Source organism: Mustela lutreola, chromosome 2 (assembly GCF_030435805.1).
Source record: "Mustela lutreola isolate mMusLut2 chromosome 2, mMusLut2.pri, whole genome shotgun sequence".
Taxonomy (NCBI): domain Eukaryota; kingdom Metazoa; phylum Chordata; class Mammalia; order Carnivora; family Mustelidae; genus Mustela; species Mustela lutreola.
In genome coordinates, this window is record NC_081291.1 from 75,470,924 (window position 1) to 75,485,974 (window position 15,051).

Consider the following 15,051-nt stretch of genomic DNA (forward strand, 5'->3'; position numbering starts at 1 on the left):
CCCGGCTAGTTTGCACATATGTAAGCCATGAAGGCAAAAGCTTGAACAACAGCTACTCTGAGTCATGGCAGAACACCTTGTGATCCTTCTAGAACACGAGAGGACGAGAGGGGCTTTACAGGCTTTCAAACCCATCTCCCACTCCCTTCCCTATCTCTTGTGGGAGGTGATCAGGAGATAATTTCTCATTGCCTCTCAGATTCTGAAGAGGTATGAGGCCTTCTGGATATAACTACAGACTGTAACACTGCTAAGCTACAGTCTGAAGTTGGCTCCTCACCAAGGATTCCTTGAGCCCCCTTTTGTTTTGGTGTCATTGTGTTTGGTGTGTGAGACAAGGATCTGGGGACTGGCATGTTTGGATACTGGTATGGAGTCCCGCATCAGGCTCTCTGCTCCTTTTGCTGTTTACATAAGTAATATATTGTATGAATCTAAAAGCGACTTCTTGTATCTTTCCTGGTCAAGTCAGTTGGGACAGGGCCCTGACCTTGCCTGCTGTTTGCCTGCTGTGTGCCTGCTGTGTGTTTAACAGGAAGAAGAATGGAAAGAGTAGAAATATATGGTGAATATGGACTATCTCCTCTTTAGTTTTGAACCAAAATGCTGGTCCATAAGAAGACCTTCTTTCTGGTGGACCATGACTTAATAATCAGGCACCTGAGGGCTCCTTATTCTGAACTAAAACTCCCCCTGATTATTTTGTACTGAGCACAGTTTTCTCCATCTTGTCCCTAAGAAGATCGTGGGAGGATTTGTTGTGTGCTTATCCTTCCTGTGATCTTTCCCAGGGTCAGACTCACTGCTTCCTTCTCAGTGTTCACAGACTATTCACTCTTGTCCTTTCAGGAGCTTCTCCAGTATCCTCTTAGAAACAAGCATGCAAACAAATCAGGAATCTCATCTGAAGTCTCCTTTGTTCTGTGATTTTTCACAGGTAAGGTATCTGTAAGCCCTTAATACTAGGGGACCCGACAGGAATCTGAGCCTCTGAATTGGAATTTCAGTGAAGCAGACATCTTCCTACTTTGTTCACCCCAAGAGACTATATATACAAATGGGAAATGGCCAGACCATATAGAAAAATAGAACTCGGACCCATAGCCTGCAGCAATCAGTCCAGGAAGCCAAAAGGAACCCTGTGGCAATCAGCACCAAAGAGCCAGAATTTGATTAATATCCTCCCCCCAACCACTCACATAAGGTGCCTTGTTTCTAGTGAGCAACGCCCCCCCCCCCCCAACCACCAAGCCAAGGATCTCCAATCAGAGCATACCTGAAGTCTCTCCCCATCCCCTCCCCTCTCCTCTCCTCTCTTTTCTTTCCGTTTATTCGTTTATTCCTTCCTTCCTCCTCCTCCTCCTCCTCCTCCTTTTTCCTTTCCTTCTCTTCTCTTCTCTTTCCAGCCATAAATACTTTTCCCACTTCTCTGCCCCGCGTAGTCTCTGCCAAATGCAAGTGATGGTGGTTGACTCCCTTGCTTATAGCAAGCTCTGAATAAATAGTCTTTGCTTGTTCTCATTTTGGCGGTCTTCTTTTATTTCTACAATTTCTTTTAAAGGTTTAACTTCCCGGCAAGCTATGTGACGTTAGATAAGCCATTTCCTCTCTTTCTCCACCTGAAAAACTGGTTCAACATTTATTCATTCCTTTATTGGACAAGTATTCCTCAGCACTTAAAGAAACTGGGCCATAAGAGGTGCTAGACGTTGGGTAGATACCGAGGCACAAAGACGATCAAGGCTATTAGCTTCCCTCTGGGAATGTAGAGCCCCGTCAAGGGATGGAGATCTATGAACAGGCATGTCAAGAGAAGGAAGTGCTCTTTCATACTAGCATCCATCCTACGAGCGCAGTGCAGGAGAGCAGAAGGGTGGTCAGTGGCAAGAGGAGGGCTGGGAAAGGATTCCCAGAGGTAGCCTTCTCCCCAACCGCCCGCTCCCCTGCATCCCCACAGCGGCGCCCCGAGGCAGCTAGCGTCTCTGGAAGAGCCGGACGCGCTCGGGGCTCCCTGTTTCTTTTTAGGGCAAGAAGGGAGGACCACAGAGACGTGGCGCCCTCCGCAGTCCTAGAGAAGCCAGAGTGGCAAGAGTGCAGCCGCCTCCACCTCTCCGGTGCGGAGCTCTGGCTCGCGCAAAAGCGTGGGGAGCTGGCGCGGGGCTGGACCGCCTCGCGGGGCGTGGAGTGCCGAACGTGCGCGGCCGGCTGCCGGGCGCGGGGCCGCCCTATCGGATCCGCCCGGGTCCGAAGCGTCCCTCCCCAACCCTGGGCAGCCGCCGGTCTGGCCCGGCGCGCACTCGCTTCCCGGGAGGGCGGCCTGGGCCATGGCGGCTGCGGCCCTGGCGATCGGGGACCCCTTCGGCCCTGCACTCGAGCTGCTACTGGGACAGCCCGCACCGGTCCGGGCGCGCCCGGTGAGTGCGGGGCCGGAGCCACGAAGCTGGCTCGGCTCTGCCCCGGGCTCTAGGCCCACAACGAGGGGCGGAGGGGGCAGTGCGGCAACCGGGAAATCGGGGTGCAGCCCAGAGTGGAGGGGCCGGAGGAACAGGCAGGGAGCAGAACGGATTCGACATTTTCCAGACTGGCGCCAGCAGGGAAAACACACGTGCAGCTGCACAGGCGGGAGCCAAGCGCTGGGGCAGAGGTGTTCACAGAGCGCTGTGCGCCGCGACGAATGTCCAGCATTTCCATGTCCCTGGTTTTTACAGAACTGGTTATGTTTGAGGTGGGTCTCGGGATGAATCTGAGTTTTCCGGCCCCAGAGGGAGGAACTGCATCTCCAGGCAGGGGGAGCTGCAGGTGCGAGGACACAGATCTGGGCAAGGCAGGGGTTTGGGTTCGTGACAGGTTGAAAGGATAGGGGATGGGGGGGTGGCGGTGCCGGAGACGATTCTTGGCAGGTGAGCGGGGCCTTTGAACAGTCAGTGGAATTGCGCAGAGGATTTGGATGTTTTGAGGCGGGGCAAGGGTGAACCAGCCAGTCTGAGCCCTGGGGTGCTGGGTGAGTCGCTGTGCTGACTTTGTAAGGCCAGGACCTACTTGAAATGCAGCAGTATCAGCCTCTCAGTAGTATGGAGATGAGGCAGTGGCTTGGAATTAGAAACCTTGATGGCTCTTCATTGTCCTGCTTGTGTTTCTTAAGGAAGAAGGTAAGAGAAAGTGCAGAAGCTTGGGCTCCCAGAGATACAGGAAAGGGCGGCGGGGGGCGGGGGGGGGGGGCATTGAGACTGAGAAGTGAGGAAGAGAGTAGGGTACCACGTTTGAGAGAATGTGCTGGAGTGGCAGAGTGCAGGGAGTCAAGTCAGAGTGTGGATCTCCAGAGCAGCCTGGGTATTCTGAGGTGCCTTTAGCTGCCTCTGGGGCCCATGACAGTGAGGGGGAGGGAGAGAAGAGAAAGAGTCTCACAAAGGGGCAGCGGGTGGCTGCAGTGAGGCTAGAAGGCAGTGTGGCCCAGTAGAGAACAGCTGGAGAGGCAAACAGCCCTGAATTCTTTCTCCATTCTGGAACTTTGGGGGCAGTGATTCTCTGAGCGAGTTTCTTCTATAAAATGAATTTAATCCATTCCTCATAGGCTGTGAGGCATATGCAAAGTTTAATATAGGTAAAGTGCCTGCCAAAGGCTCAGTCAATAGATGGTAGTTGTACTTCTTAGCAAGGGTTGACGACCTCTGACAAAGGGCCTGCTGTGGGAAAGGAGGGTACCTAGAGTCCAGATCATTGGGCCACAAGGATGAAAAGGGAAAACTTGCAGAGATTCACGAAAAAGAAGAAAGGATGAAAAGACATGAAAAACTGATGGCTGATCCCTTGTATCTTTGTAAGTAAGTAGGGGTGCCAATTGGCAGAGAGTTCCGGAGACCTTCAGAATCCAGAAACTCAACTGGCATCCCTTCCAGTACTCCTTAGTGCCTGGTCTACCCCTTATTCCAGGCCTGGGTTTGGGATTGTCCTAGGGCACTTAAACATATGTTGTTTCAGGAGTTAGTGACCTTCGAGGATGTGGCTGTCTACTTCTCTGAGAACGAGTGGACCAGCCTGGCTCCCACTCAGAGGGTCCTGTACAGGGATGTGATGCTGGAGAATTATGGGGCTGTGGCTTCCCTGGGTAAGGATTTTATTTTTGGACTCTGCTTCTGCCCTTCAGAGTTTCCTGGCTCCTTCTGCCTTAGAAGCTCAGGAGTCTTTGATAACCCCCACCTGAGTGGCAACCTCGGAACCTTAATGACCCAGCCTCAGTGGTTGCTGGGAAGTGGGAAGTCCTGGTATACATTTGAGCCTCATATCAGACTTTCTTGTCCCAGGGTGAGAGCTGCCTGACTCCCATCTGGGGGTAGAGTAGAAAAAGAGCAGATTCCTGGTGCCCCAGTAATGCCCCACCAGATTCCCGGTGCCCCACCAAGTGCTCAGTTTCCCACCCGCTCCGTTTGGGAGATCGAACCCAGTACCAAGCATCCTCATGCAGATGTCTGAACTTGAGAGCTGAAGGGAGGGAGAGAACAAGAAAGCTCAATCTCAATAAGTGGAGTCATCCATTGCTTACTCAGACTGTTACTGAGCACCTCTTACTCTAATTCCTGTCCTTTGTAAGTCTCCTGCTCCCCTGCTCTGCCCCCCAGTCTCTGGTCCCTTCCCCTGGACTTCCTTTTCTTGCTCTCCCTAGTTAATTCCCTTCTTTCACCTCCACCCCTGAAGACAAAGCCTGGGAGGAGCCCTGGGATTGCTCTCTGTCACCCCTCTCACCTGCCTGTCCCATTTCCTTCCCCGAAAGCAGCAGTTCCATTTCCTAAACCGGCTCTGATTTCCCAGCTGGAACGAGGGGAAGCACCCTGGTGCAAAGCTCCTCAGGGAGCTCTGGACGGAGAGGGCCCGAGGGGCATCTCCTCAGGTGAGTGAGGACAGGTGCCAGTCATCTGACCAGTTCCTTTGTCTTGATCTTTAAAATGTAATCAGTATGCATTCTCTTAACCTAGTGCTTTAGTCACCAGTGGAATTCCTTTTTTTTTTTTTCTTCCTTTTCCGTGCTCCCACGATTTTCCATCTCCTTGAGTCTGTTTATTATTCACCCTGGCTCCTCTTCATTCACCTGTTTGGCCTTGAACCCATCTCCACTGTTCTTATCATGGCTTCCGTTCATCTGTTCTCCCTGACTTTGCTGTTGACACACTGGGCTGGCCTTTCTACATTCTCTACCTCCTTATAGTCTTCCAGCAGAAGATTCTGACTGCCCTTTTGTGGTGTCATGCCCCTCTTTATCATTATAAATCAAGAAGGCCCAATAACCCTGAGACTTATAGTTCCAATTCAGGGGTTTCTGGTGGGCAAAGCCCTGGCATTCCTTTCGGCCCAACACAGGGCTTTCCTGTTCCTAATTTCCTAGTGACAACTGTGTCCCCTTTTTGCCTCCCTGGCCCTGTTCTATCTTCTTCCTGCAGAAGCTCTTCTGTGGGCAGATGGAACTTGAGCTGTACCTTCAACTTCCCCATTCTCACAGCTCCTTGCTGTGTCTGGCAGTCTTTCCATATTAGGATGTTTTTTATTGCAAGTAACAACCCAATTCAGATTGTCTTAAACAAAAAAGGGGAATTTACTGTTTCATGTAAGTAGGAAGTTCATAGGTAGGGTGCAGGTACACCTTGATCCAGGTTTCACTCTCTGCTCTTTTATATCTCCTTGTATGCTGGCTTTGTTTACAGTCTGGCTCCTCTTGTGGTTGTAAGATGACTGGTAGTTATATATACACTATGGAGTATTATGTGTCCATCAGAAAGGATGAATACCCAACTTTTGTAGCAACATGGACGGGACAGGAAGAGATTATGCTGAGTGAAATAAGTTAAGCAGAGAGAGTCAAATATCATATGGTTTCACTTATTTGTGGAGCATAACAAATAGCATGGAGGACATAGGGAGATGGAGAGGAGAAGGGAGTTGAGGGAAACTGGAAGGGGAGATGAACCATGAGAGACTATGGACTCTGAAGAACAATCTGAGGGTTTTGAAGGGGCGGGAGGGTGGGAGGTTGGGGGAGCCAGGTTGTGGGTATTATGGAGGTCACGTATTGCATGGAGCACTGGGTGTGGTGCATAAACAATGAATTCTGTTACGCTGAAAAGAAATAAAAAAGAAATATTACATAAAAAAAAAAGATGACTGGTAGTTGTAACCAAGGCTCTGCTTCTTCATACCTAGAAAGAGAAATAGGGCAGGCCTTCCTCAGGCCTTTGCGAAGTACCATCTTAAGTCTTACGGCAACTCTAAACCAATCTCTGTGGCCAGAGAAGCATGCACTGATTGTCTTGGCCTGGACTGCCAGTTTCTGAAACTATCTCTCTTGGATTGAGTGGGATAGTTTAACCCGCTTGACTTAGACCAGTGAGGGCTACACTAGGAACTGCGGTTGGGAGCACTCCCCTCCAAAGGGCATGGCTACTCCATAATGGTGGGGATGATGGGAGGAGGGAGGTTGGTGGTGGTGGTAGATTGGATGTAGAGAGACAACTGTAGTGTCCACTGCTTTCTCTCAGGATCTCAGTGCTTACTCTCCTACCACCCATGGGAATTTCCTATCTTGGGTCTAGGCAGAAAGCTGACAGCTCCCTGACCTGTAGAAAACTTCCTTTGAGTACATGCCCCTATTTGAAGTCCATTTTCATCTTAAAGAAGAGAATATCAGGGGACACACAGGCCTTGGCTTCTGCAATATAGAAGGCGGTCATTTGGAGGGTGAAGAATTGTTCTGTTTTTTGTTTGTTTGTTTGTTTGTTTTGTTTTGTTTTTTAAGAGGCTTTGGATGGGCGTTCCAAAGAGACAAATCTTAGCTAAGCCTAAAGAAAAGTTTATTCAAGTGGACCTTTGCTATTAGAAGTGTCTGTCATTAGAATAAGAAGTAACTTCTGGAAATGGCTGAGTGAGGCTTTAGGGCCATGTCTAATGGGTGCCATAGAGAGACTGACCCATAGTTGGCCCTTTGTAGAAAGAGAAGGTATTGGCGTCCGTTATCAAAGGAACGAGACTGAGACAAAGTGAGAGTTATGCAAAGCCTTATTCTATGCCAAGCATTAGAAGTTAGACTGACTGGCCAGGGGAAAGAGACTGAGACAAAGTGAAAATTATGTGAAGCCTTATTCTATGCCAAGCATTAGAAGTCAGACTGACCAGCCAGGGCCGCCTCCGAAGAGAGCGACCCCCTCCCGATCTCACAGGCTGGTTTTATAGGGCTTAACCTCAGACCCAAGGTACGTGGCTTCTGTTGTTAAGGCATTTACTCCCAGAATCGATACCCGGAACCATACCAGGAGCTACGGGGGCCTTTATTCCCGGAATGAAGTCTGTGGATGTAAACAACAATATGGCTACCTAGGCAATATGGAGTTGCTTTGGCTAAGCAGGCCCTAATAGTTAAACAAGTTTTAACATTAAATTGGCCCTAACAAAGGCAATATAGATAGGTGGATAGAGAGGGAGGAAGCTAAAGGACTGTGGCTTCCCAACATAGCCTCAGGAACTACTCTTTGCAATTCCATCCCATCCGGGTTGTTTTCTATGTCAGTTTGCTTTTGCCTTCTAGGGGAGGTAAAGAAGAGACCTTGTCTCTCCTATTTCTTCTTGACATTTAAAAATGAGTGATTCATTTTCATGTTCTGGGAAACTGATGGAATCCCAGCTTTGCTGTGCACCTGTTTTCTATCCTTTATATTGTTCTCAAGTTTTAGGTCACCTGTGTACTAGTCTCTCCACCTACCTTCATTAACCATTACCACTTCCATCTCTGCTCCTTTCCTAACGCACCCCAATCTTCTGACTGAGCCAGCCTTATTTATATCTTGACCCTGGCAGGATGTCCATTTCTAAAGCCTGCTGGGATCTCCCATCTTGAGCAGGTGGAAGAGCCATTGAACCTGAAATCGCAAGGAGAGGGTCCAAGCCTAATCTGTACTGGTAAGTGAGGGAAACCAGCGCTTTCCTCCCAGGCACGTTTTCCACTGTCTTTTTTTGTAAATTGCTAAAATTCCATTTTACTGTTTATGTTCTAAATAAAAATCTCTTGAGAAATCCCCAAGTCAACCATTTAATGAAGAGAAAAGTTAAACTCTAACTTCAGCTTTCATTCAGACATGATCAATTAGTTCGGGTGGGTCTTGGGTCTTAGGCTCTAACAGAACAGATGATCTACTGGCTGCTATGGTCAACCAAAATTTTAAAAGTAAATGCTGTATTTTATTCATTCTGTTAGTTTTTAGGGATCAGAAAGCAAGTAATGCATGGCCCCTCTCTTGCAGGGCCTCACAGTCTAATGGTACATTCTACATATACATACACATAAATACGTATACATATATATAAATGTATAATTTACATAAACATATACATACATATACATAGGCATAAATGTATAGTTACAGCAAAGTCCGATGCTGTAACAGAGGTGTAACCAAAGCACTGTGGCAGTCTTTGCCTGAAGTAGTTTGGGGAAGCGCTTTTCATGGTGGAACTGGGAACTGGATTGAATGAGAAGACCATATTTCCTTTTAGTGTTGACCAGTATGAGGAAGATTCTCCCTGTTGCTTCCCCCTGTGTGTGACAAGTTCAGGTTCCACAGGTATACCACAAGGATTTGTTATTTCTGAACAGGTCCTCTGTCCTGAAACCTGGCCTTCTCATGTTAGAAACCAGACTACCTAAAAGAAATTCTGACTTGTCTCCCTTAGATTCAACTCATCTATTTCTGGAGAGCTCCCGTGGTGCTTGGGAATCGTAGCCCTCAGGGACTCTGTCTAGTTTTTGCCTTACTGTGGCATACGCTTTGGTTACTTTCTGTATGATATCCCTGTTGTGCCATTTTCAGCTAGAGCAGGGCCACTGAGACACAGGGGTGGCACTTGGAGTGAAATGGACACAATAGTACCACTTGGTGACCTTACTCACTCTGTCCTGGGTAATGATGACATTTGCAGCTTTGATTTCTTCTTTCAGAGGGTGTGTTGAAAAGTGAGAAAGAAGATTGTGCTCTGAAGGAGGAACATTTTGACGAGCCAAAGGACCACATGGTGGTATCACGCAGACCTCGGTGGTATGGTTCCCAGGAATTCTGGTTTGGAAAAACCTGTGAGGAGTTAAAAAGCAGGTTAGGGAGATGGTCTGACTACTCAAATGGGAGAAGTGTAGAGAACACTGCAAATGATATTATAGAAGTGATTGTCAAAGATGAGATGGTGTCAGGAGAAGATAGTTCGGAGAACACTGATGTGAATACCCACCTTGTTATCCATCAGAAAATTCTCAGTCAGCGGGTGTTCTATATATGTGAAGAATGTGGCAAGTGTTTTGATCAAAATGAAGACTTTGACCAACATCAGAGAATTCATAATGGAGAGAAAGTCTATGGATGTAAGGAATGTGGGAAGACATTCAGTTTTAGATCACATTGCATTGCACATCAGAGAATTCACACCGGGTTGAAACCCTATGTGTGTCAACAATGTGCTAAAGCCTTTGTTTGGAAATCAAACCTGATTCGGCACCAGAGAATACATACTGGAGAGAAACCCTTTGAATGTAAGGAATGTGGGAAGGGCTTTAGTCAGAACACTAGCCTTACACAACATCAGCGAATCCATACTGGGGAGAAACCATATACATGTAAGGAATGTGGGAAAAGCTTTACTCGGAACCCAGCCCTACTTCGACATCAGAGAATCCACACTGGGGAGAAGCCTTATGAATGCACGGACTGTGGGAAAGGCTTCATGTGGAACTCCGATCTTGCTCAGCACCAGAGAGTCCACACGGGGGAGAAGCCCCATGAATGTACAGACTGTGGGAAAAGCTTTATCTGCAAGGCACACCTTATCCGACATCAGAGAATCCATACTGGGGAAAGACCCTATAAATGTAATGACTGTGGGAAGGCCTTCAGTCAGAATTCCGTTCTGATTAAGCACCAGAGGCGCCATGCTAGAGAGAAACCCTGCAATTGTCTAACCGCTCACTTTCTTGAACATTAGCAAACACATAATAACGGTACTTGTTTGTAATTCTTACGCACCAGGAACTCCGGAGACAAAACGAGGTGGTTGTCCACAGTTTGTTTTAACTCTAGTCACCAGTATTATCTTGCCCCTTCTGAACAGATTCCCCTTGATCTAGCAAGACCGGTCGTCCTGTTCTACCATGTTCATGCTAGGCAAATTTTAGTTGAGTGTCTGCTCTGTCAGATACTATGCTAACCACTTTACATACAATCTTTAGTTTCTCTGAATCCTGTTCAGGTGGGTACTCCTCATTTTACAAATGAGAAGTCTGGGGTTGAAAGAAGTTATAAAACTCATTCAAGGTCACTTAGCTAATGTGTTATGGAATTGAGATTGGAAGCAGGTCTATCTGACTCTAGATTTACTGTTCTTTATTTGTGCACATTTCTGCTGCTCATTTCTATTTGCTCAAGTTTCCCTAGGCTAAAAATTTCCCTTCCTCATCTAAGACCCAGCTCTCTCAGCCAAACAGATCTCTTTTTCTCTTCTACTTGTCATCAGTACTGTCCAAATTGGTATTTCACTATGTGCTGTCTTAGATTCTAATGTCTTATGTAAGTCCAGCTAAATGGCTCTTTGAGGACCAACACTGTATTTCTTTTATGTTTTTTAAATTTTGAAGCATATTTATTTTTGACTAGCTATAACATGCTCATGATAAAAAAAAAAAAGTTGAAATAGTTCAAAAAAGGAGACAGCCACTTTTACTGGTTTTGTGTGTTCCTGGATGTATTCTTTTTATATATAAGTACTCAGCTTTCATAAGTCTACCTCACTTAAAACCATATTTGCTGTAGATAACAGTGCAGTTACATTGCCAACTCCAGAACTTTCTTTCTTCCTCTGAGGTTGTGGTCCACCTTGAGGTCACCAAGGTAACTTAAGGAAAGTAGTGGAGGGTAGTCTGAGATGTGCAGTCTTGAGACACCTGATTCCTCTTGTGTTAGAAGATAGCACTGTGGGACTGGGAAAATGTAGGCTTTTGTTTTGTTTTCATAAAAATGTGTATAGCTACAACCCTTCTCATTGTTCCACTACCCCAATGCATTTCCAGGCTTTCCCTTCTATTGTCATGATATTACACATTCCAGAGTAAGCTGGAGCTTCAGGCAGTAAGCTACTGACTGTTAGAGAAACAAAGGCCCTATTCAGAGAAGAGTGCTGGACAAAACAGATGAAATTTACATTCCAGACTTCACCTTTAGAGCCAATTTTCAGTTTGCACTTTGCCTCTGCTCATTAGGCATTCCATTTTAGAAGTTCCCTACCAGGTAATGTAACTGTTGACTAAGGAGCAAGGAAGAGAAGCCAGAGGCTGGCTTGGACTAACCTAATACTTCCCGAAAATTACAAACATACTATCTAATTGCTGAAGCCTAAAACCATGTAGTAAGGAGAACTTGGCTTAGCATAGTCCAGTTAGGTTAACCTCTAATAAGCATTGAAACTTTAGTACTACACAGAACCAAGGAATGGAAATGAGTGATGTGAACAGGCATTTGGGGGAAGTTTATTAGGCAAATATCACTGAGCACCTGCTTATATGCAAAGCACTGTGCTAGGTGCTGCATGAACAATGGTAAGGCAGACCTGCTTCCTGCCTTTCTGGAACATTCATCTAGTGAGAAAGACCAAATAGCAGCAACAAAAAAAATCAAGTAATTTATTAAAAAATTGCTAAGTGTTATGAAGGAAATGAATGCAGCAGAGAGAGGGAATGATGGAGAGGGAGCCTCTTTATATAAATGGTCAGGGAAGGCCTAGACTAAGAGGTAATATTAAAGCTAAATCAGAATAAGAAGAAGGCACATGTATCAAGAATGGGAAGAACAACCGGCAGAGGGAACTGCTCTGCAGACTCTGATGTGTGAAAGGTTTGGCATGTTCAAGAAACCAAAAGTTTTGGGGGTATAACATAATGATCAAGATTAGGAGAGGCATAAGTTAAATTTGTAGACACAGGTGGACCAGATCATTAAATTCCATCCTAAGTGAAAAGCCATTAACGGGTATTCAGTGGAGGAATGACATGTTGGATTCACATTTTAGGATGATTGCTGACTGATAAGTAGCCAATGGCCTGTAGAGGGAGGAAAGTGAAAGGAGACCATGTTGGAGATGGCTAGCAATCCAGATTGGAGATGATAATGACTTGGAGTGGGTGGTGGTAGTAGAAATGGAGAGAAAATGTGTTTAAGATACAATTTGGAAATAAAAATCAGTGACCTGCTAACAGTGGATGCAGGAGTGACAGAATTAGGGAAAGCTTTCTGGTTTGTGGTTTGAGCATTTAATCTAATTGAGAATTAGACAGCAGACCACTTATTGGAATGAATAAGAGTGGGAATGGGTTTGGGGAAGGAGAAACTGAGAACTCTGTTATGGATTAACATTTGAGATAGGTATGAGGCATATCAGTAGAAATTTCAAGTGGTGGTTGTATATGTGGTCTAGAGCTCAGGGCTGGTCATATCTAGATTTTTGCAACTGGAAGTCCTCAAATGAGCAGAAGGTATTTAAAGCCATGGGAAGAAATGAATGAAATCTCCTGGAGTTGCTCTACCAAACACAGCAGCCAGGGGCTATATGTAGGTATTTAAATTAGATTTAAATTAATTTAGATTTAGATTTAAATACCTATATGTAGGTATTTAAATTTTTCGGTTCTTATATTGACCAGAACATACTGGATAGTGTAGACCTAGAACATTTTCATCATTTCAGAAAGTTCTATTGGATGGTACTGCCTCCAGCGAGTATAGCAAAATATGAGAACCCAGGATAGAGCCCTATGACACACCAATTCAGTATGATTGGTGACAATTCAATTGTTGACATGACAATTCAATTCAATTTAGGGAGTTGCACAGGTGGAAGTGCCAGGAAGAGATACTAAGAACACTCAGTGAGAGATTGGCGATATTACCAGTGGACACATTACACAGGCACAGTTAATAGAGGGTTGAATGCTTGGACTAGTGCTACAAGGAGGTGATCATTAGAATCCTAAATATTAATAAGCTCCCAGAGTAAGGATATGTATGCTAGATGACATCAGTATCCTAAAATGGGAGAGAGATAATGAATAGAAGAGCAACCCATAGAAATGGAACCACAAAAGAGAAGAAACAGTTTGGATTAATGGAGGAGGATCATGGAAGTTAATCAACCCTAGGAACTCTTTTCCTCAAAGATGGAAATATTTGTAGGCAGAGTGGTGGAATGGCAAGACAAATTTTAGGAGTATCGCAATGAGAGAATTACCAAAATACAGCAAAAGATGTGTATTTCAGAGGGATTAAGAAATAGCATGTAGAAATGGATGCCCCCTACTAAGAGAATTCCTGACTAGTTTTCTCCTTACCAGAGCCCCAGAGACAGGTACTTGAAAGCCCTGAGCCAATATCAAAAGACCGTAGTCTGTGGTGAAGGATTCATAACATGGAAGACCTTCCAATTTGTAATGACACTTCCCACGCATCTCAAAGTCAGAAGAGGAATGAAATTAATACTCACTTCCTAAATTTTGGAGAAATTTAAATATGAAAGAGAAATTAGAAGTTTAAGATACTTTTTGGTAAATTGCAATTAGCAATATATTAAAATCAAAATTGATTATGGTAAAATTTTGTCTTCAAAGTTTTCAAAAGTAGGATCAGAAAGTGAGGAAATGTAAAAATAGGGTATAGCGTCATTCACACATGAAAATTAGCTGTTCTGTCCGGAATCTCTTGGGGGTAACGAATAATAAAATCCCTTCTGTTTTACAACTCAGAGGGAGCTACAGAGTTGTCTTAGAAGCAACTCAGTTGCAAACCAGTATCTGCAATTCTGAGCATGTCTTTGTCATGGTCAAGTCAGGGTCAAGTCAGGGTTCCATATTATTCATCTCTGATTTGGTTCCCAGCATCCATTCTCCTTCTTTATGGTGACAATAACCCAAATAATCTTTGGAAAAACATCCTTTCTCAGCCACGTGGTTTGGCCTCACCCCCAACTTTCTAAGCCCAGGTCTATCAACTTGTCCTATTTGGGTACAGAACCAAGGAGATACGAGGAGATATTTAGTAGGCCTTCTGAAAGAGAGAGGATTTTCTTTGAAAACAACCAAAGAAGACACTCTCTGTCCTCCTCTATATGATATGTAGGAATATATGAGGTCTTGAACTAGGGAAACACTTTTTTTTTTTTTTTACTGTTAAAAGGACAAGTGAGGGGGGAGTCTGGAGCTTCCTGGTGTTAGCATGTGGAGCCTGAGAATGAAGGCAATACCAAAGAAGATAATGGCAAACTAGAGGAAAAAGTGGGTCCCTGGTGACATTGAGCCAGTAGTCCAAGCCTTACCTGAGAGAGACTTAACTCTGGGCTTTTCAGCTATGTGAGCCAAAACACATCTTTTGTTAAACCAGTTAAATTTGGATTTTCTGTCATTTGCAAATAGTCATACCGATAGAGGCTTGTATTTGAAAGCAGTGGTTTCTAGTATAGCACCTTAATGTTTCATTTTCTTTTGCTTAAAAGTCACACGAGCTGCTCATTTGTATATCATCTCAGTTGCTTGGAGTTTGAGTGGCTAAATAGGCATGCCCCGTGCCTTAAACTTAATTTCATGGATACCACTAGCCATATTTTGTCATACCTCAGCATACCTTCCAAATGTGAATATAATACTCTCCATTCCAGATTCTCTAGTGGATAACTTCCTGTCTTCTTTGACATATTTTCTAGGCGCCCCTACCCGACCTATGTGAATTTGGGGTTTGCCATGTCACCTATATTTTAAGTTGGTTTCTTGTGAAATAATCGGGTATTTTTCGTATCCGCAGATGCATTGTTTTCCTGAGCAGTGTTCCAATACTACTGAGAGGTACAGAGTCCCGTAGAGCATATTCTCTGAAATTGAAAGACATTTATCTGCCAAGTGATTGAGAAGTAAGCAAGAAGTTACTTCCTTATATAGGCAAAAAGAGAAAACAGAAAGAACTGGCTTTGATCTTCCCTTCCCCCCAAGAATAGATT

General features: G+C 45.1%; 1 protein-coding gene across 2 annotated transcripts; it reads left to right on the forward strand.

Moving 5' to 3' along the window:
* The first annotated feature begins 2,192 nt into the window (after nt 1-2,192).
* Nucleotides 2,193-14,851, forward strand: ZNF662 (zinc finger protein 662). 2 transcript variants are annotated; one of them, XM_059162381.1, is made up of 6 exons: nt 2,333-2,414; nt 2,581-2,725; nt 3,979-4,105; nt 4,772-4,885; nt 7,837-7,938; nt 8,975-14,851. In XM_059162381.1, exons 2-6 carry the CDS (start codon nt 2,675-2,677, stop codon nt 10,003-10,005), a joined length of 1,425 nt encoding a protein of 474 aa, XP_059018364.1. In that variant the 5' UTR covers nt 2,333-2,414; nt 2,581-2,674; the 3' UTR covers nt 10,006-14,851. The 2 variants fall into 2 exon arrangements, with proteins under 2 accessions (XP_059018363.1, XP_059018364.1); XM_059162380.1 differs by lacking the exon at nt 2,581-2,725 and having other exon boundaries at nt 2,193-2,414.
* Nucleotides 14,852-15,051: the final 200 nt, after the last annotated feature.